The sequence below is a fragment of the Kogia breviceps genome, chromosome 19, assembly GCF_026419965.1.
Source record: "Kogia breviceps isolate mKogBre1 chromosome 19, mKogBre1 haplotype 1, whole genome shotgun sequence".
Taxonomy (NCBI): Eukaryota; Metazoa; Chordata; class Mammalia; order Artiodactyla; family Physeteridae; genus Kogia; species Kogia breviceps.
The window spans coordinates 17,655,018-17,677,233 of record NC_081328.1 but is presented as its reverse complement, the minus strand read 5'-3'; the positions used below and the strand labels follow the sequence as shown (position 1 = coordinate 17,677,233).

The 22,216-nt window shown below is 47.5% G+C and overlaps 2 protein-coding genes across 7 annotated transcripts in view; one reads left to right on the top strand and one right to left on the bottom strand.

Annotated features, from left to right (window-relative positions):
• TMEM98 (transmembrane protein 98) overlaps positions 1 to 14,811 on the bottom strand; it is a 31,419-nt gene extending 16,608 nt beyond the window's left edge. The window contains exons 1-2 of one of the 4 annotated variants that reach the window (XM_067021780.1): positions 14,652 to 14,811; positions 13,295 to 13,426 (exon numbers count right to left, since the gene is read on the bottom strand). The gene's annotated coding sequence lies outside the window, so the exon portion shown is untranslated. Of the gene's footprint in view, positions 1 to 13,107; positions 13,255 to 13,294; positions 13,427 to 14,651 lie in introns of those variants that run through there. The other 3 variants (XM_067021781.1, XM_067021782.1, XM_067021783.1) reach the window with 3 other exon arrangements.
• Positions 14,355 to 22,216, top strand: part of MYO1D (myosin ID) — a 352,561-nt gene continuing 344,699 nt past the window's right edge. For 2 of the 3 annotated variants that reach the window (XM_067021776.1, XM_059047839.2), the window contains exon 1: positions 14,375 to 14,787. In XM_067021776.1, coding sequence (XP_066877877.1) covers positions 14,693 to 14,787 — 95 coding nt within the window. In that variant the 5' untranslated portion in view covers positions 14,375 to 14,692. Of the gene's footprint in view, positions 14,788 to 22,216 lie in introns of all 3 variants that reach the window. The other variant, XM_067021777.1, reaches the window with a different exon arrangement.

Below are 22,216 nucleotides of genomic sequence, written 5' to 3'. Positions count from 1 at the left end.
GGCCAGCAAGGAGGGGTTTGTGTACACGCACATCAGGCCTCCTCTGAGCTATGGGCGTGGACAGAGACCACAGTGAAGCCAGTCCGCCTTGCAGCAGCAAAAGCCAGCAAATTCTCAGAAGGGCTGGGGCTGGCAGCAGGGAGGGAGCAGGGCCAGAAAGCAGCGAGAGAAAGGCGAAGGCTGGAGGAGGGCAGGGCTGGGCCAGGATCCCCATTGGGAACAAAGGCCAGATCTGCATTTCCTCTAAGTCAAGGCAACTGGAGCAGTGGGCATAGAGACCATTAATACAGATTTCCCCCAGGGGACATTGGGGCATGTGCACGTGGTTAATGGAACGGGGGCGGGGTGGGGGGTTTCGGGGGGTGGAGCACAGGAAATTATACTGTGCCAGTATAAGAAACACTTTCGGGCTTCCCTGGTGGCACAGCGGTTGAGAGTCCGCCTGCCGATGCAGGGGACGCGGGTTCGTGCCCCGGTCCGGGAGGATCCCACATGCCGTGGAGCGGCTGGGCCCGTGGGCCATGGCTGCTGGGCCTGCGTGTCCGGAGCCTGTGCTCCGCAACGGGAGAGGCCGTGACAGTGAGAGGCCCGCATACAGCAAAAACAAAACAAAACAAAACACTAATTTGAAAAGATACAAGCACCCCTATGTTCACTGCAGCATTATTTACAAATAGCCAAGATATGAGAACCCCCTAAGTGTCCATCAGTGGATGAATGGATAAGGAAGATGTGGAATATATATAATATGGAATACTACTCAGCCATAAAAAAGATGAAATCTTGCCATTTGCAGCAACATGGATGGACCTAAAGGGTATTATGTTAAGGGAAGTAAGTTAGAGAGAAACAGATAGCGTATGATTTCACTCATATGTGGAATACAAAAACTAACAACGAAAACATAAACAAAAGATAAAATAAACCAACCAGACAAACACATAAATAGAGAACAGATTAGTGGTTATCAGAGGGGAAGAGGCAGGGGTGGGGGGAGGACGAAATGGATAAAGAGGATCAACTGTACGGTGATGGATGGTGAGACACTGCAGTGTGTATAGAAGTAAACATATAATGTACGTGTGAAACTTACACAATGTTATAAACCAATGTTAGCTCAATAGAAAATAAGTTTTAAAAATAATAAAGAGGGGAAATAAAATACTAGAGCAAGAGAGGAAGGCTGTGAAATCTGTCTTTAGACGTCTTTCCAAAAAAAAGTGTTTTGACAATTTTAAGTGTTTTTGCCAAGAGTACAGAACAGCTCCTAACTGAGGTGCAACCAAATCCTTAGCCCAGAAGTCAAGCCTGGTACCTGTGATGGGTGACGGGATTTGGGGAGAAACTGTGCTTCCCTCTAGACTAAGTCAGACCCCAGTGCTTGGGGAAGGAGAATCTCGGGGGGGTTTGAGACATTAGGACCCTCTCAGCTCTCGAGTCAGCTGGGTCGACAATTCCCCAGGACATCCAGGGGCTGGAAGTGGTTTGTGTCACTACCTGGCATTTGTCTAAGCCCTAAAGGTTTAGGTGTCCCCAAAGCCATCCTAAGATGCTTGTCCTGGATCCCCAGGACAGCAGAAACCTAGCAGGGAACCCAAGTCTGGGCTTACAGCCCCCAGGTTGCCTTCAATGCCTCGATTGTCCATGTCTAGTTACCCAGCTGGGCAGCAGCATCTCTCCGCGCTGGAGAAAATCGGGGAGGGCTTGAGTGCCTCCCAAGTGGAGCAGAACGCCCCCTGATCACTTCATACAAGCTGGCTTTGGGGTCTGCTGGCAACATAAAGCCGAGAAGGTGCACTTCAAGGAGTGGTCACTGGGTGTCACCCCTGCTTCTTAGGCAAGAGCCCTCATGGGTTAGCTAACACTAAACGGCGCTGGAGAGAGAAAATTCCTTCTCTGAGATTCAGTTTACAGGCCTGACATCTCCCGTGCCTTCTGTGAACCCCATGAGGTTCTTGCCCCTCTCTTCCCACTCCTCCCCGCCACAGCCTGGCTGGCCTGGATTGGACGGTCCACCATGCAGTAGCTCCCTTGCTCCTCTCTCCTTCCTAGTTCATTCCGCAGAACCCACACTCTGCATTCTGCAGCCAGGCACTGGAGCAGATACATACCGTGGAGAAAGTTATACAGCAAGACTGACTTTGCTTTCAATTCATGACCACAGACCTTAAGCAGGTGCTTAGTCCTGGGGAGCCATCTGTCCATACATGTCCAAGCTTCACACTCTCAGTCCCTTAGACAACAACTTCATATCTTATCTGCAAACTTCCCATGTCCCTCCTCCACTTTCACTCAAAAAAAAAAAAAAAAAAGTACTGATTTCCTCATTTTTTCATACCAAATCTCTAAACTTCCCATATTGGCACACATTTTCTCCTCTTTCATTTCTACTCTGAATCCCATCACCCTCTCAAGGTCCTCGGTCCCTTGCCTTTTTCTTTTTTTTTTTTGCGGTATGCGGGCCTCTCACTGCTGTGGCCTCTCCCGTTGCGGAGCACAGGCTCCGGACGCGCAGGCCTGGCGGCCATGGCTCACGGGCTTAGTTGCTCCGCGGCATGTGGGATCTTCCCGGACCAGGGCACGAACCCGTGACCCCTGCATCGGCAGGCGGATTCTCAGCCACTGCGCCACCAGGGAAGCCCTCCCTTGCCTTTTTCTACGTTCTTCTGAATATCCCTCTACGCTGGAGAATTCCCATGAGCAAACAATGGTGTTCTAGTACCTATCATCTTCAAAATCTCTGTACCCAGTGACTCTCCAACTACCAGCCCAAGTCTCTGTTCCCTTTCAGTGCTAAATTTCTCCCTTTGTCTCAACACCATCAGAAAAGCTGTCTCCACTGACTAGCTCCCATTCACTCTTCAACCTGCTCAAATCTGGCTGATACCCACCCTGCTCCAGCGGCCAGATTTCTCAATGTCACCATGATCCCCTTGTCACCAAGTGCAACAGACACAGGCATCTCCTTTTAACACTCTCTCCAGGACTGTGCACAGTGGACTGGACCCCTTTCTCCTCTCCTGGCTTCCAGAACACTACCCTCTCCTGATTTCTCACATTTCCTGCCCTTTGTTTCCTTTGTCTGTTCTCCACTACCTGAATCTAAATATTAGAATTTCTTTGGTCTTGGTCCAAATTGTCTTCTCTTTTCCTTTTTATCCCATCTTCCTAGGTAATCACACCCATCCCTGCTGCTGTATATGTTGCTATTGTATGCTGATTGCCAAATTTGTATCTTTGGTCCTTCCTACCTATTTGACATCTCCATTTGCATGTTTCACAGGTATTTGAGACTTAACCTCTCCAGAATGCAAATCTCAATTTACACCTCTCCCAAAACACCCGTCCTCCTTCCTAGGGTCTTGTCCATTTCTATAACCGGCCCCCCTTGTCCACCACACTGCTCAAGCCCTAAACTTAGGAACCATCACTTTTTCCTTCACTTCTCATATCCATTCCATTAGCAAATTCTATTGATTTGATCTCAGATTCTATTCCAAATCTCCTCACTTCTTTTTGACACGGCAGCAACAGTGAAGGAAACGTGCTGTATCTTATTTTGAGTATATATAAACATATATATGTACAACTTTGAGGTATGCTTAAGATTTATACACCTTACTGTGTGATAAACCTCAACTAAAAACAACAAAGACCTAAACAAGATGTCAATTGCATAAGGGTGAGACAGAGAAGTGAAGGCTCCCATAGTCAGGAACGTATGTTCCAACCCAGCACCCAAGTACCCATGGCTTCTGTGGATTCATGTGTCCGTGGAAACATACGACCCACCCAAAGGGACAATAGTAGGGAAGTGATGAAACTAGGCCATTGTACCCATCAGCTCTCTCTGAGGAAGAGGGAGGGAAGGGAATTTGTAGGTACGTGAGAAAGATGACCTTTGGATAATACAAACTAACTCTGGTCACTTCAACTTTTGCGCCTTGGTTTTTTCCTAATAGAAGCAGAGTTAACCTCCGGCACCTTCTGAAGATGGAAAATATAGTTTTAGCTTCCAGTATACTTTCACACTCGGAATTCATCCTAGTGAGCATTTAACACTTTCTAATTTCCCGCCTTACTTCCTTGTGCCAACAGGATCTCCGGCCAAGCTGGGACTACTTGCTCTTCCTCGGGTGTGTCCCTAAGTTTTCCGGTCCCTATGCCACTGTGTGTCTGTCACCTCTACCTCCCATGCCTGCACCCAGCTCCACCTTTCAAATCCCATCCATCCTTTAAGGCTCTTCCCCAAGTGCCACCTCTGGCTTATCTACGTTCCACACAATCCCCCCACTGAGGACCAGAGCACTTTTTGTTCTCGGAGTCTGTGTCACACACTGCCTATGTCATTAGTGTCCTCGTCTGAAGTTAGAGAGGCAGCAGACACAGTCCAAAGAACGCTGCCCTGAGAATCACCCCTCCTGGGCTCTAATCCTAACTAGACACGAGATACCATGTTAGCAAGTCATAGACTCACACTTGGGCCTCAGTTTCCTGAAAGGAAAGGTTTGAGGTGGGATTCTAAACATTCCTCGTGGTTTTCACAGTTTACAGGTACTTCCTCGATGCGCCCTCCAACACACACACACACACACACACACACACACACACACACACACACACACACACACACAGCAGGACTTGAGCCCCTCTACAACAGAGCCCTCATCGTTTTCATCTGAGCTCCCGCAGCAGGCCTGGCTGGCACTTAGGCACTCAATACGTTTATCCAACTGACATCTGGTTTTATCCTCTGTTTTTATCTCTGGTTTTATCCAGTGCCCTGAAAGACTGACCCAAGGTCACGGACCTGACCCTCTGGAGGCTTGAAGAAGCAGGGCGGCCTGCTAGACCCACAAGGTTAAGGACAGGCCAAGGAAAAAACGAATGCTCAGAAGACTTCTTAGTTCAAGTACTCCCACCGAAGGCCTTTCCATCCAAATGCAGGATCCTCCTGCAGGAGCTCACAACTGGGGGGTGATTTTGCCCTCCAGGGGACATTGGGCATTATTTGTGGACATTTTTGGTCATCACACTGGGAGGAAGGGTGCAACTGGCATTTAGTGGGTAGAGGCCAGGGGTGCTGCTCAACATCCCACAATGCACAGGACAGCCTCCCGCGCAACGAATTACCCAGACCCCGTTGTCAACAGTGCTGTGGTTGAGAACCCTGTTCTGAATCACACACCTTCTCTCCTTCTCCTATCATTCCTTAATCCCATTTTCCCTTCTTCTCCCAGAATAAACAACAGATTCCAAACGATACTACTGGAATACAGGGAGCTTCGGTACAATTACAGACATGAGCACTCAGCCTTGCTTCATGGGCATGAAGAAGTAAAATCCCATTAACATATGCACACTATTGTATATAAAATAGATAATCAACACGAACCTGCTGTAGAGCACAGGGAACTCTACTCAACACTGAAAAAAGAATAGATACATGTATATGTATAACTGAAAAAGAATAGATACATGTATATGTACAACTGAATCACTTTGCTGTACACCTGATACTAACACAACATTGTAAATCAACTATACTCCAATATAAAATTAAAAATTTTTTTTAAAAAGAATTAATATCCCAAATCAAGCCTTAACACATCTTTCAGAGAATCTCCTTCCTGTCTTCCCCATAGCTTCTCTTGAAGGGGTAGACTTTCCTGATTTTGTTTTCCACAATTTGTATGCCACGGGGTGAGGTGTTGGGTGGGCAGGAAAAAGGAATGAGTGCCTACCTACTTAAAGAAATTTCTAAGTATAATACAGATGACCATTTAATGAAAACCTGCTACTTGCAACTCTTCAAAGTGACAGAACAGACGAGGTGGTGAATCCCCTCTCTGCAGGAAAAAGGGGAGGGCGTTTAAGAATCACTTTACAGATTAGCTGTCAACGGATACAAGAGAGGGAGACACCAAGGGCTCAGGTGTTCAGAGTTGCTGCCAACAGAAAGAAAGGCAAGTAGGAGAAGATAGCAGCCATTCACAGATCCAGTTTATAGCAGCTGTTTTGCAACCAACTTTTCGGGAACTCAACGTGTGAGGAAGGACTTCTGCACCAGAAGTTGAAGTCAAGGTCACACCCAGGGCCACTAACATGATACCTGTCTTGGCCATTCTCAGTTTGCATAAAGAGAGTCCCAACTCACTTGCTTTGGGATTTTCCCCATGTAACAAAAATACGCCTCCTTCTTCTTCCTCCTCTTCTTCCCAAAGGCAGAGCTGGCCCTCTCATCCTCCTCTTTGGCTGGGATGTAAATTATGGGCTTCTTCTTAGGGAATCGTAGGCCATGTAAGCAAGTGCAGTGCATGTGGAAGACTTGTCTTTACACTTCTAGCTCAGAGCACCGGCCGTAGGCAAGGGCAGTGCTGAAGAGGTTTTATAGGGAGTGCTGGAAGACATGCTTTCCTAATAAAATCAGTCATTAGTGACTGCACTTGCAAGAGATGAAGGCTCTCAGAATCCTCAAGAGATATTAGACATAGGGTCTAAAGCCAGCTTGTGTTACCTTCCCGAAGGAGCATGAGGTGGGAAACTCCTGTGTTCTTTGGCTCTATCCCAGGTGAAAGGGAGCACCCACTTGATGTAACAGCCATCCGTTTACCAGGTAAAGTGCTCACTTCAGACGTTACTCTTTGTATGCGCCTGACTCCAGGTGTTCTTATGATAATGGTTCTTAGCCATGAAAATTTCAATTCAAAAGGACCAGAAACGGGATCCTGGAAAAAGCCGTATTTTTCAAAAGCATCCCAGGTGAATCTAATGACCAGGCGGATTTGGGATTCATGGGTCTATAAGACCTTCCTAAAGCAACTACACCAGATTCGGGGGGTGGGGTTGGAGAAGCTCCTCACGGGATGTGGTGCTTAGGCCCTGTGTATTTCTATCTGCCTTGGGAGAGAAATGTCTCTCTTGAAAGGCAAGTGTGTGCCTGGTTATTCAAATGCAATTAGGAACTCAGGAGACAAAGCTTGGATGGGAAAGCCAGCAAGTCACTGTACCTTCAAGACTGAAGGTTGAGAAATTGTAGATAGAGAGGCCGTGAACTCCCTGCAATTAGTGTATCAGCTCAGCTACAAGGACGTGACCAGCCTGACACGAACCAACAGATAAGAGGACACCAGAGAACCAGGGTTCAAAAGATAAAAAGGACCAGAATGGAACACTCTTTCCTCTCCCACCTGGTTATGAGCTGTATCAAAGTCCTAGAGGAGGGACTGGTGAATAAGGAAGTACTATCAGCTTACATTTATTGAGCCCTAACTATGTCCCGGACCCCATGCTAGGTGCTTAACATACTTTATCTCACTTAATTATCAGAGCAATATTACGAGGTAAGATGTATGTATTACTTGAACTTTACAGAAGAGGAAACTGAGTCTCAGAGGGCTGATGTGACTTGCCTGATGTCACATCAGTGCATAAGTGTCAGAATCGGCCCCTGAGCCTTTGCTTCTCACCCCACACTCTACCACCTTCCAGACCTGAACACCAGAGCCCCACGACGCTTATAAGGACCTGTGTGTGCTCTGTGCAGTCGCTATGTGTATCATTCATTGATGGAGAACTTGGAATGTAACTTATCCATAGTGTAGGCGCAATTCTTCTGAATTAATCATTTGATCACCACCATGGAAGCTACACTGAACCCTTCTGTGAAAGGAAAAAGTGATTCCCTCTGACCTCGTTGTCAAAGCCACATCCTGCCCACCACTCCAACTCTTCTTCCTATTTCACCAGCTTCCTCTCTCATTATTTCTCTGTTTAAAACATAATCTGGGCTTCCCTGGTGGTGCAGTGGTTGAGAGTCCGCCTGCCGATGCAGGGGACACGGGTTCGTGCCCCGGTCCGGGAAGATCCCCCGTGCCGCAGAGCGGCTGGGCCCATGAGCCATGGCCGCTGAGCCTGTGCTTCCGGAGCCTGTGCCCCGCAACGGGAGAGGCCACAACAGTGAGAGGCCCGCGTACCGCAAAAAAAAAAAAAAACATAATCTATGCCTAGAGCATATATTGTATGATGAAGTGAATTGGATGTTTTAATGCAAAGAAGTAAATGAAAACTGGCAGGTGTCATCAAGGCATTGTGGGATGGCACTGTTCACTGGAACCAGGCAGTGGGAAGGGTGGGGCCAGGAGGGAACTGAATCAGTGCCATAATGTCAAGATGCTGGAGAGCATCTGGGGGGAAGGGTGAGAAGAACAGATGTGGTGTTGCCATGGGAATGTAGCACAGAAGACCTAGCCAGATGGCATTCTCTCAATGCAAAATATTTGGCAATTTTTGATCCCCTACTAAGTGTAAGGTCCATGGTTATGCACGGAAATGGTAATAAATTACCAATACGAATCACAAAACGCAGAGGAAAACGTAATCAGAAGATGCACCAACATCTATTAGAAATCTCAGTCTGCTAAAAAGGACATGAAATCAATGATTACCTGCTAATAATTTCCCTATCCTGAACATAAAAGAAGAAATTACACTAATAGGCATGCTAGCTCATATTCATTGAGTGCTTGCTACCTGCCTTGAATTATGCGAAGCACCTTATAGACGTCATCTCATTTCATGTTTTTAACACTCAGAGATGGGTTTTATCACCTCTTTAACAAAGATGAGGAAACTGAGGCTTACCAGGCTGACCTAAGATGTTCAAGGTCACACAGGTAGTAAGTTGCAGAACTAGGAATTGAGCTGCAATATGTCTGACATCAAAATGCCCATCAATATTTCTCTAAATTAGGCCCCCTGCCCACCAGCAGCAGAATCCCTTGGGCTGCTCATTAAAATGAAGACCCCCTCAACCCCTATCCTACACCACCGGTACAGGTATCTAAAGTTTGGGTACCACTGTACTACCTCTGCCTCTTGAGGATGGGAAAAATGCTACTCTGAACTGAAGGGCTATTCTGTACAGAAGGGCTAAATAGAGACTTGGAAAGGATGGGAACACTGGGAGAAAGTGACGGTGACATGGCTAAGAGATAACAGTCAGACACAGAACTTAACGTTGAGAAGGCAGAGTTCAAAGAGATCAGAGAAAATAGTGTTAGGGTTCTATGGATAGAAACTCTAAAAGGCAGGTCAGCTCAAGAAAATCAGGAGGCTCTTCCTTAACTGGCTATGACCCCTGCTCCTCTCCTTGGTTACAATTCACTTCAATCTGGTCCTCTCTTGGTGGAACAGCAGATCCAAAGGGCAAACCAAGTTCATACACGGGGATTATCAGTAACAGGAGCAGAGGATGGGAGTGTTGGTAGCTGGCTGACATACAGGGCATGGAGTGAGTCTGAGCAGTGATTCAGAAGTAAGATTGAGTGAAAGGGTGTTGAGCCCGCTTTTGTGTGGAGACATCGGCATGGCATGGAGGAGGCCTAATAAGTCAAATGCCTGGCAGGTCCAGGCATTGTATTCAATAGCATATGGTAGAGGGGATTCAGGTATTGGGTGGGATACTTGATCACAGTGAAATGCCACATGCTCCCTGAAATATAACCCTACATCTACATACCCCCATTTACAAATAAATTACCTCACTAATTAATTCATCTACTCAATTCAAGAAATATCTAAGGGGCATCAGGCACAGATTGAGGGCTGGAGATAAAAGGATGAGTAGGGTGTGGCCTCTGTCCTAGCAAGTCGAGGGACATGCCTGGACAGCCAGCTCCAACTCAGCGTGATAAGCACTCTTCCTCTACCATCTGACCCTGTCTTTCCTGAGGCCTTAAACAATGTGGCTCCAGTGCCGACTCCGGGGGACATGCTCTTGGGACAGCCCTTTTCTGGTGACTCACGGGATACTGACAGTGATGGCTTGCTTAAGTTCTTCTCCATTCCCCAATGATTAGGACCTGTGGTGTGATCCCTCTCTTAGCTCAGGGGTTCTTTTTTTAAAAAAAAAAAATTTATTTTTTGGATCTTAATTCCCAGACCAGGGATCAAATCTGGGCCACAGCAGTGAAAGCGCCAAGTCCTAACCACTGGTCCACCAGGGAATTCCCAGGGGTTCTTCTTTTTTTTTTTTTTTTTTAACATCATTATTGGAGTATAGTTGCTTTACAATGGTGTGTTAGTTTCTGCCCAGGGGTTCTTGGGATCCACAGACAGGTTATTCCCGGCCTGGGAGGAAACTGTGCAAACTGTTTTGCATGTGTGCTTAAGACATTTGTCTTGGGAGAGAAAGTTCCCGTGTTTTCATCAAAGGAAAATGAAACCTAAAAATTGGAAACCAGTGTTTTGTTACTATCCACTTGCTGCCCTGAGACCCTGGCAGTTGCAGCCATTTTCCTTCTCTTCTTTCTCCTCCATCTCCTCCCCCTCCTCAGCTGCTATCTCCCAACTTCCTCTGCACTTAGGTTGATTATGTTAAAAGTAGCTCTGTCTATAGTATCAGCTAAGGGAAGATCCCTGTCCCCAACTCAGCATCGTCACAGGTAAGCACAGCTGAACCACAGGCACAGAGGGCAAGAAATTCCTAGAACCTGGAACCAGGTCTTGAGCAGTTGGTCCACCGTCCCTCTGTCTTTAATAGCTAGAGGTGAGAAGGTGAGCTTCTTAAGTCACTTTCTGGGCTTTCAGGGTAGTTTATGACAGTGACCTCTGCTATGAAAATTCCCTTTCCTTTGTGCTGTGAGATGTCTAAAGAGTGAAAGGCAGGGGTGAAGGAGTTGGGGGTGGGTGCGGGGAGGGGTCCACAGGTGGGCAAGTCATCAATGACACCAGGGAGACAACTGTTGGGCCTGTTTTTACTCTAAAAAATTTAGCCTTCGGAAACCATAAAGAGCATATATGCTGTCTTTGATGTATCATTCTTAGTTCAAATCCAACCTTAGGCATGAAAGAGGAGGATGTATGTTTTGGATAATATCTAAGGCAGAGGGTTCCATATCATTTCCATATGGTTGTGAGTGCATTATGAAGTTATTTTGCAACATAAATTCACCTTTCTACTTCTGCTCTAGAATAACTGGGGCTTATACAATAAATTTATAAAATGCCCTTTGAATATGCTTTGTGACTATGTCCTTACTGGCCTTCCTGCTTCTGTCTTGTGGGACTTATGCTGAGCCATCTTCCCGGATACAACGCACCTGGTAAAGAGAGGGAGGATGGGGCAGCCCAGAAACATTCTGGGAAAGTAGAAGAATGGGGGAGCAAATATTTGCTGTGGAAAATTCAGAGTTGATTTTTTAGGGAGAACCCAGCACAGATACTCTGCAGCTGGTGTCAACAGCAGACGGGTTTTTTGGACAACAGCTTTTGTTCAGTGTGAACATGTAGCATGCAGGCCTGGCCCCAAGAGAGAAGTGAACACAGCCCTGAGACCTGCCTGCAGGGGCAGGAGATGAGAATGAGATAAACGCTGCACAATGAACGGCTTTTAATGCAGAAAATCTACCAACAAGGGTGGATTTACAAGCTCACATTACATAACCCATAGAGTCACAGATCACTCCCTATTCCTTCATCAAGCAAGCGTCTATTAAGAGTTTCACACACTAAGCACTGTGCTACTAGGGGCCAGAGCTACAACCAAGAACAGGACAGACACAGCTTCCAGTACTCATGGCCCTGACACTCTAATGCGATAGATGGACAATAGGTTTGTTAAAGTGCATTCAGCCTGTAACGAGGATGACACTTCCAGGGTGCTGTGGGGGCACAGAGGACTTAGCCAACCCTGACTTAGGAGATCATGGAAGCCTTCCTGGAGGAAGTGATGTTGAGGCTGAGCGCAGAGGGGTGAGCAGAAATGAGCTAGGCCACAGGGGTGAGAGGCAGGACAAGAGGGAAGAGAATTTCAGTCAGGGAACTGGTTGTACCCTCTCTGGGGCATATTTGACAACTAAGGTAAACATGAAATTATTTCATGTTTATAAAAACATATTTAAAATAGAAACTGTTGAAATTATTTTGGGTTTTAGAATTATTTTTGGTTTTAGTGTTTATAATCTCCTAGCATATGTATGGCAACCAGAGCAAATAGATAGTCTGTACCAGAGCTTTCAAACTGTGTGCTGGTTTTCCAGTTCTGGAATGTCTGCAAACTTCCGACGTGACTTTCATTTTTAAGTGTTACATGATTGCTTTCTCTCTCTCTTTTTTTTTTCCTTTTAAGTATAGTAGATTTGTAATGTTGTATTAGTTTCAGGTGTACAGCAAAGTGATTCAGGTGTGTGTGTGTGTATTCTTTTTCAGATTTTCTTCCAAATTAGGAAAAAATTATTACAATGTGATTTCTTAAAAATAAACCTTTTAGGGCTTCCCTGGTGGCGCAGTGGTTGAGAGTCCGCCTGCCGATGCAGGGGACACGGGTTCGTGCCCCGGTCTGGGAGGATCCCGCATGCCGCGGAGCGGCTGGGCCCGTGAGCCATGGCCGCCGAGCCTGCGCGTCCGGAGCCTGTGCTCCGCCGTAATGGGAGAAGCCACAGCAGTGAGAGGCCCGCGTACCACACACACACAAAAAAACCTTTTAAAATTTTAGAACAGTTTTAGATTATTTGATTTTTAACTTTATATTTCAAAATAATTTCAAACTTACAGAGAAGTTGCAAGAAGACTGGAAAAAAAAAGGCTCCCATATATTCTTTATATACCAATAGTTTATATTTTCCTACAGCCCCACTGGACAGATTTGGGTTCAGCAAAAGAGCCTCATTGGTCTTAATGCCTGATTTTATACTAATTTGCACTTTAAATTGATAAACTACCCTTTGCATATATTGTGTATATGTTTTACACATTGGGCTCCTGTGCAAGACACTGATTAACACAGGAGTCCCCTTGCTTTGGCCACGTGAAAACCACAGCTGCATCCCACCATAGATCCTACCCACTGTACAACTGCTTCTGCCCTAACAACCCAGGGGATATACCTACCTCCATCTTCCAATAAGCGTTTCCAATGAGTGTGGTCCCTGGTTGCTCTAAATTGCACAAAATTTGAGATTTCTTCCTTTTCTTTTTGAAACTCAGTTTTATTGTATACTAAAACATACCAATGCAAACATTTTAGGAATGTACCACACTCTACGCAATCACCCACTTAGCCACTGACCCACCCACACAAATGACCCAAGCAAAGGATGGTCCTACCTTGGAAAGTATCTAACCCAGAATTCTTATGCCACAAACGAGGACACTGAGATTCAGAGAGGTGTCTTCTGAAGAAAGAGAGCTGCTAGTGGTAGACAGACTGCAACTCATCTCTGCCTGTGACAGAGATTGGGGTGGCTTTCTCATGGCAGACGTGCTCATTCAGGAGGTGATCAAGCTGTCTTACCCTCTCTGTTGGCCAGGGTGGGTTGTTGGAAGCTGAAGCAAACGTGAGCAAGGTCCTTAGGTCTGGCTTACGCATCTCACCGTCAGCCATAGTGTAGGAGTCCAGCCAGGTCTTTGGGGGCTTCTAGATTTCCTGGTAGGTTTTGAAATAGAAGATGGTCCTGACAGAAACACAGGACTGAAGAGGTGCAGCTGCCTTAGAAAGCCATTTATAATAGATTTTCACTGAGAAAAAATGCAGTCTAGGTTCCAAAAGAATTTTCTAAGATCAACCAATGTATCTATAAATTGGAGACCACTTAAAACCCATTCTATTCCATTGAACCATTGTGCATTTCATATGTACATGTGCAAGGCACTACTCCAAGCTCCTTAGTGTGTGTCAAGGGGGATATGGAGAAGTTCAGGATATGGCCCCATGCTCAAGAAGCCTACAGTAATCCCAGGGAGTGAATGGAAGAGAAAAATGGATCACGGAACACTGGAGAAGGAGAGCAGTGTGCCATGTGGCTAAACGCTGGGGCTCATAAATCAAATGACCTGAATGAAATTGCAGCTTCCCCACTAGTTAGGTAGCCGTGCGCAAGTTACTTAAGTTCTCTAAGGCCCTTATAAAAGCTCTGGGCACTTTTGGTACCCCCAACGTGTTAATTATTATTACTCTCTCTCAGTCTGAGCGTGAACCATCATTTTAAGGATGGAGAGGATGTGAGCAGAAGAGCAGGAGAGGGCTTCGCAGCAGGGTGACAGAATCGTAATGAATTATCCACGCGAGAAGCTCCACAAGATACTTTCGTAACTTTGTTGGCATATACCAAGCCTGGGCGGAGGCGGCAATCCTGGAAACTTGATTCCATCCACCTCCTACGTTCGCACGCCTCGGCACCGCCCCCGAGCTCCCAGCACCCGTCCCCAGAGGGCGCTGCCACCCCGCCGCCTCTGCCCGGCCCGGAGCGCGCCCCCGCCGGCCGCCCCGCGCGTGCGCGCCGCCCAGGTGAGGAGGTGGTGGCCTGCGCCGCGGGGGCGGCTCCTCGGCCGGGGGGGCGGGGCGGAGAGGCCGGGCCGGGGCGGGTGGGGCGGGTAGCCGCGGGGCCGGGGCCAGACAAGGCCAGAGGCGGGACCAACTGCCGCCGTCTCCGTCTCGTTGTCTCTTCCCCCACAGCGCCGGGCAGCCGCCGCGGGAAAAGCGGAAACTGCCGGGTGAGCCGCGCCGGACGAGAGCGCGCCGAGGAGCAGCGGGGCGGCCTCCGTCCCAACCAGCCCCGCCGAGCCGCCGCGGCGCCCCCTTCCCCGCGCCCCGCCCCGGCCCCGCCCGAGCTCGCCGCGTGCCCCCGCCCCCGCCGCCCGAGCGCGCCCACCTGAACGCGTCCGCGCCCACCTGAACCCGTGCGCCGGCGCCATGGCGGAGCAGGAGAGCCTGGAGTTCGGGAAGGCGGACTTCGTGCTGATGGACACTGTCTCCATGCCCGAGTTCATGGCCAACCTCCGGCTCAGGTGAGGGCGGAGCGGCCGTGCGGAATGCCGCGAGCCTGCGCTTTCCCGAGAGGGGGCGCCCTTGCGGTGCGGCCGGATTGGGGGTGTCGGGGGTGCACCGAGCGCGAGGGATGGCGTGCGACCGGATTGGGATGTCCGGGGTCCTCTGAGCTCGATGGTTGGTTGAGCTTTCCCGAGAGAGGACGCCCTGGGGTGCGGCCGCATTGGAGTGGAAAGGGCGTGCCGAGCTCCAGGTCTGCGCCTTCTAGAGAGGGGGTGTCCTTGGGTGCTGGCCGGACGGGGAAGGGGGGTGTCGGGGGGAGGCAGCGCTTGGGGCCAGGCAGCTAGTGCGTTGCCCCAGGTAAGTGCTGTGGGCGGGCCGGGTGACTTAATGGAAACAAGAGTAAAGGAAAATAAAATCTTTCGGGAGAGTCGTGGCGGCCGCAAGGCTCTGGGAAGACTGGAGGGTTGTTTTGGAGAGGGGCTAGGGTCTCGTCGCGGTTTCACACTTGGTTCTTTTCTTTTTTCGCTTTCGTCTTTTTTTTTTTTCTGGCGTGGTTCCATCACGTCATTCAGGACGCTATGGAGTGATCCCTGAGCTGTCTGTTCCGGGACACTGGCTATTTTTTAGTTACTCTCTGAACGTAATTAGACACGTTTCCAGACATCGAAGAGACTGCTCTGCTTGCCAGTGCCAAGATAAACTGTCTGAATTTGACAAGGCATTCATGGTTTCAGTTTTTTCAAGGAGTTGTGGATGGAACCCTTGTGTTACTGACATCCTTGAGAATGTAGTCACAAGTCAACGCCCCGGGATGGGCTTCCAGGATGAGTTTGTTTTAGAAAGGCTTCTACATGGGATTATTTCACTCCTGATAGAGTAATATGTAAGCAGAGCTTTAAAGTAGTTTGACTTTTTTTAAAAAGAAAACATTACAGTAAATGGAGTTTCAGAATAACTGAGTTGGGGGGGGGGGGAGGTGTTTCCTGGAAGTTCTGACTCCATTTCTTGTAGGTTTTAAATATCGCTCCATAAACTTAAAGTTGAAAATCTTAATCTCGGTTTGGGTGCTTAACTAATCCCACTTCTCAGTATGAATTTCCCTGTTAACTTTAAGAATTTTTAAAACTTTTTTAATCTTCAAAATTGCAGTTCTTATAGTCTTCACCTGCTCTTAGCCAGGCTTCATTATGTCCCAGAGTAAGGAGCAGGGGCTCAGACCGGAGTTCTACACCCACCTACCACAAAGGACTTTGAGCCAGTCCGTGTGTCTGAGTTTCCTAATTTGTAAAAATAATGATCTCCAAGATTTTTCTGCCCTTACATTCTTTTTTTTGCTTTCACATATCATTGGTTGCAAAGTCTTGTGAGGCTTAACTCTTAAGAAAGATCATTAATATGAGCCTAACTTAGCTCAGAAGAGAGCTCTGCACTGGAGAGAATCTTGCAATTTAATTCTGCGTTATGCAGGGTACTTTAGGAGGTAAGGTGGGAGGGTCCAAAGAACCATCAGCTGTGTCCTTACCTCTCAACGACATGGCATGTTTATGAAGATAGGGAGCAAGGTGAAAATTTTTATTCATTTAAATAATAGGTCAAGAAAATAACAGAAAAGTTAAGCTTTGTAGAGCTTAGATGATTCTTTGCCAAGTAATTGTACAACCTAATTGTTCTGGAAGTTTAGCAGAGGGAGAGATGCCTTAGGCTGGCTCAGAAACACCATCTAGAGGAGAGGAGGGGTTGAGAGGAGTTGCAGAGGATGGGTAGGATCTGTGTAGGTGGAGAATGTGCCAGGTGGATAAAGGGGCCAAGCAGAGGAGTGGAGCTTAAAAGCTAACCCTGGGTGATCTTGAATACACTAAGTTGTCTGGAGGGGAAGGAGTGGGTGTTGGGGAGTTGTGGAAGGAATCGCCAGGTGTCATTAGTATGACCCTTGGCCAATGCCCAGGTTTCTAGGTCTACCTTTATTCCCAATCACCAGGTCCATCAAGATTTGGATGTTGTATGTGTCTCACCTGTGTACTCGACCACTCTGCTAATTGGCTGCAAGTCTCAGCGCACTGGTTCAGTGATTGTTCATGGTTTATTTATAAGTTGGGAGGGGTTGGTTCCTGGGAGCTGTAAAGGGTAGCAGTGCCCTTGCCTCCTCCCCAGCTGTAAATCCTGATGACCCAGGTGGAAAGTAGGCCGCTCTCTGATAGTTGGAATTTCCTATCAGCCTGTTGTTCCTCCAGACCGTTCCAGTGTTTTAGCAGTATGAGCTACTGGGCTCACGCTCGTGTGGACCCTTGGATATCTGTGTCCCTCTGCAGAAGGTGACCACAAACCCCCTGTAGATCCAGGTGCTATTATGTCATGTAATGTTTTCATCTCCCGGAATATGGGTGGTTGGTCCATACGGGGTGTATATTTATGGTTGTACAGAGGCGAAATTTGAGTGTATTTCATCTCACAGTGGGTATGTGCTCACGTGCTCCATCATTCCTGCCTTTCCCAAGCTGCGGCTTCTCCTCTCACTCCCATCTGGAATGTCCTGTCCCCTGCTGTCTATCTGGCTCTTCTGCAAGGCCCCTTTCCTTCATTTATGGTCTGTGACATGCATTTAGGCACTTACAGCTACAGTTTCAGGGGTCTGTGTCATCCAAACTGAATTTTAGTTTTCCCTAGAGTAGCACCCACTGTGACATTTTTTATAGAGAGAGAAAAAAAGGAATGTTTCGGTTACTTTTTTTTTTTTTTAAGCTTTTGTGTCATTGTCCATTTAGAATTATCTTCTTATTTTGCTACTAGTCTGGCTTTCTTTTCCTCTCTTGGGTAAAAGCTTTATTTTTAGACATCTGCTACAACCAATGTCACTTTCCCCTTACTGTTATTATTTTTAAAAATGGATGTAGACATGTGTCTGTGCTTGCGGGTCTGGATGAGGCAAGACTCAGGGATGTGGATTAGTGCGAGTTAGCATATCTGAGAAGGCGTTTCAGTTTGTATTTTACCCTCATACCCAAAACTGCTAGTATCTTGAGGGCTGCCTTCTCTCCCTCCTAGGAGTCTCTTGCCAAGGGAGATTTGTTCTATTTATTTGCTTTTCCTTTTGGTGGAGGCAGAGGTGTCGGTGGTTTTGGTGATGGTGGTAAGCTCCGCACTCCACTTGCAAGGGTCTGATCCAGGAGTCAGATGCCTGCACGAGCACCCCCAGCCTTCGTGGTCAGGCCTGGTTCCCGCCAAACCCCCGCATGGCCACTTGAAGGCCCGACCTCAGCATCCCCACGGTCGTCTGCTTTCTTCCTAGGCACTTCCTTTCTCGAGCCTTTGGTTCTTTTTCTCGTGGCTTGGGCCGTTCCTGGGCTTGAGTTCTAACAACATTCACATCAGCTCTGCGCCCCGTCTCGCAGTGAGAGACCTGCCTGGTGCCGCCACGCGGAACGTCAGGCCCTCCCTGTGCTCTTACGCGCCACTTAGCCATCCTCGAGGAAGGAGGAATGCGGGCTGCCGTTCCTGAGGACGGTGGCCCGAGACATGTGCTTTCGACGTCACAGGTCGAGGAAACCCACTTTGGGCTTCCAGTTTCTAATTTTGTTGGTGGCGGTTCCTGTTTTGAGAATCAGGCGTCTGCTCAGCCTGGTGTCTTGGCTCTTTGGAAATTTAACTTGTCCTCTTTTCTTACCCGTTTTTCTCTTCCATAAAAGCAGTGATTTGAAGCACTGTGTTTACCGAAGCTCCAGGCAACTTCTCACCTTTAACCTAACACAATGTTCCTTTTGTACCTTTGCTTAGACCAGGCTCTCCTCAATCTTGGTGCTGTTGACAGTGGGGCTGGGTCATGCTTTGGTGGGAGCGGGGGGCTACCCTGTGTGTTGTCGGATGTTTAGCAGCATCACCACTCCCCTCCCATATGACAACCAAAAATGTTTCCAGATGTTGCCATATGTCCCCTGGGGGAGGGGGCAAAATTGTCCCCAGTTGAGAACCACTGGCCTCTGCTGTTCTCACTCCCTGGAATGTCCTCCCCCTACTCTCTACCCTCATTCCCTGCCTGTCAGACTCTTACTTGTCCTGCGAGACCAGTTCTGGAGAGTCTTTTCCCAAACCTCCAAGGCAGGGGTTAACCATACCCTCACCTGTGCTCCCAAGTTCATAACTGGTAGAGAGGATTTAACATGCTATGTTGTTTTCTCTGCACGTGTGCATTCCCACCAAATTGTGAGATTCCCCAAAGCCAGAGAGCCTGTCCAGAGGTGGATCCAGGTTGTGTGGTCCTTTGAAATTTATTGCAGTTGGGGAGGGGGGAACCACCTCTAAGAAAAAGAGTATAAATTATGAATGTCAGGTTAGATACACAGCTTTGGAAGGGGAAGCACAAGTGAGTGGCTGTGAAGCAAACCCACCTCTAGCCCTGCTGCATTTTCTGTCATGCTCCAGAATTGGGCAGCTATGAATTCAATACATTTTAAAATGAGAGAACTGGGACTCCCCTGGTGGTCCGGTGGTTAGGACTCCGCGATTTCGCTGCCGCAGGCCCGGGTTCGATCCCTGGTCAGGGAACTGAGATCCCACAAGGCATGCGGCGTGGCCAAAAACTAAAAAAATTAAAATAAAATGAGTGAACTAAGCCGTCAAATGTTGGCTGATTATTCTTCAGCCCATGGAGTTCTTAACTTAAAAAAAGCATACAATCATCTCAAAATATTGTACTTAATTTAATACAACTTCAGTGTGTGGCTGGGGCAGGCAGGAGCAGTGAGCTGCAGAATTAGTAGAAAGGTAGTGAACAGGCGCTCGCTCGCTCTGGCTCTCTCATTCGCCACACAACTCCTGTCCTCTTTCTGCAGCTCTTTGATCATCTGGAAACTTAGATAGGACAGAGGGTGCCTCTTGCTTCCTGGGCAAAACCTTAGGTACCCCGGTGGTCCTCAAGCACGTGCCAATCTGTGATTGGTTCAGAGCTCTCCTTCAGAGGAGCTGTCGTTAGATTCATAGGAGAGGTGAATGGCACACTAAATCTTTTTGGCTTTTGCACGTGAAATTCTTTGGCAGCCACTTTTAGAGGCCTTCGGAAAAGGACAGCTTGCTCTGGGCCTGTTTTGCACATTGGCTTCATATTGGGACAGAAAAATGAGAATTTGGGTTTCGGAGCTGCCATTTGGAGTGAATCACCCAGCCGTCTTGTTTCCTTTCCTACTCCGTGACAGATTTCCAAGACTATTTTTATTCGGGGTCATTTGTTGACCCCGGAGACTTCTGCTGAATTTAGCTCCCAAACAGAGCCAGATGTGGGTGGAATCAAGCGCTCAGAAGCTGCTACTGGTCTGTTTCATCACAGGTTCTGAAGGGTTCTTCTTCCTTAAAGAGAGGAGCTTGGACTTTTTGCTCAACTTGGAGACGAAAATGGTGAATCTGGTATAGATAGAAGTGTGTTTGTTTAATGACTCGTGCAACCTGTCTCCACATTATCCTAATGTGGAGAGCTGTTTGCTGACATTTTCACCTAAGTCTGAGCCACCTCAGCAAAAAGGACTGGATCTCAAGGACCAGCCTCATTTTATGATAACTCTCTGGCATCCCTTGCTGTGTTGCTGTTGGGACTGGATTGGGTCATGTGTCACTGCCGAGCCTATCTAGTGGGATCTGCTGTCAACAGTGACTCCAGCCCCACTGGTGATGGGCCCCACTGACATGGCCTATCAAAAAGTCCACTAGATTCAGGAATGGGTTCCGAGGGTAACAGCAGTTTTAAATATACATTGCAAGCCTCTCTCTTTTCGTCTATTCAGATCCTTGGTTGAGATAACAGTTTTATTTCCTCTGGGATGGAGGCTCCCTTCAGTTTACCTGCTATGTAATAACTGGGCAGATCTCTTAGTAGACAGTGTTTCCCAAACTTTAGTTTTTGTCATTTATGGGAAGAAGAAAGGGGAGTGCATGCTTACATCGGAAAGCAGTGAAAAGAGCACAGGCTTCCAGTCCTGACTGACCAAGTTCAAATCCAGCTTCGCTTTCACTCTTTTTAGCATTATACCTTAGGGGAAGGTAACTTATCTCAGCCTCAGTTTCCTTATATATGTAAAATGATTGCCTCCTGTTATTGGGATGAAATCACATGACGTGTAAAAAGTGCCTGGTCAGTGCTTGGTACATAATTCCCTCCCAACTAATGTTAACTCTGTTTCTGAATCCTTCCCAAATGGCCTCATCTCCCTGCCCTGACCCTGAAGGGCTTGCTGATCTCACCGCTTCCTCCCTCACAAAGACAGAATCATTCGTTTTGGCTTTATTTGGGGGGGGCAAGAATGAAAAGTGTTCTAGAAGGGGTTGGGGTTACCTAGTGGAAAAAGCAAAAACATTGGAGATAAATAGATCTGGACTTTAATCTCGCCTCTCTCCACTACTGCCGCCCACGTGGGCTTAGACAAGTTGCTTAGACTCCCTGAGTCTCGGTTCCTTCATCTGTAAAGATGAGGTGTTACTGCAAAGATTAAATTCTACCACCTGTAAGACACCTCGCGTGGTACCTGTAGCATAGTAGATGCTCCGCAGGCGGCCCTCCGTCTCTCCTCTCCAGCCCCTCTCAGTGTGTAGCCCTGGGGATCTAGTGCCCCTGTTGGTGTCCCAGCTGTCTCCGTGACTGTCACCCTCATAACCCTGTTCCCTCCAGGGTTGCCACTATTTAGTTCCTGAACATTGTTTTAAACACTTTGGCAAAGGAGATCAGCTGTTCATATTATTCATAAGTGTTCCGAAATATTTGATTCTTCACGTTTACTGTTCTCTGCTTTCATGAAAGTTGGTGGCATTGGTGCCTGAAGTCTCCAGGCACTACAGATGGGTGATTAACTTTAAATATAGTCTTAGGGGCTTCCCTGGTGGCGCAGTGGTTGAGAGTCCTCCTGCCGATGCAGGGGACACGGGTTCGTGCCCCGGTCCGGGAAGATCCCACGTGCCGCAGAGCGGCTGGGCCCGTGAGCCATGGCCGCTGCGCCTGCGCGTCCAGAGCCTGCGCTCCGCAATGGGAGAGGCCACAACAGTGAGAGGCCCGCGTACCACAAAAATAAATAAATAAATAAATAAATATAGTCTTAAAAAAAAGAAAAACCTCTAACTTATTTCCTTATTTAACTCTAGACCTTATGTATTTTTAATATGATCTCCTGGCTTTAAAGCCAGCAACTACTTGAATTCTTGCTGTGTGCTTATCACTGTGCTGGGCACTTTGGTGGGGGTTACTTTATAAAAAGTCATTCTTTGCGGGATAGCTTAACTGGGAGTAAAAGATACCTTAATAAATAGATCAAGCTCAAGCAGAATATGATTGAGCCAAAATGAATATTGCAGACAATCAGTTATTTTTAGGGCTTCCTAGAGAGAAGGAACCAGTGAAGCAGATTTTTTAAAAACCGAACTGATGACAGTGTAATTAAGAGTTGCATATATGTTATGTACTAGAGTTCTCAG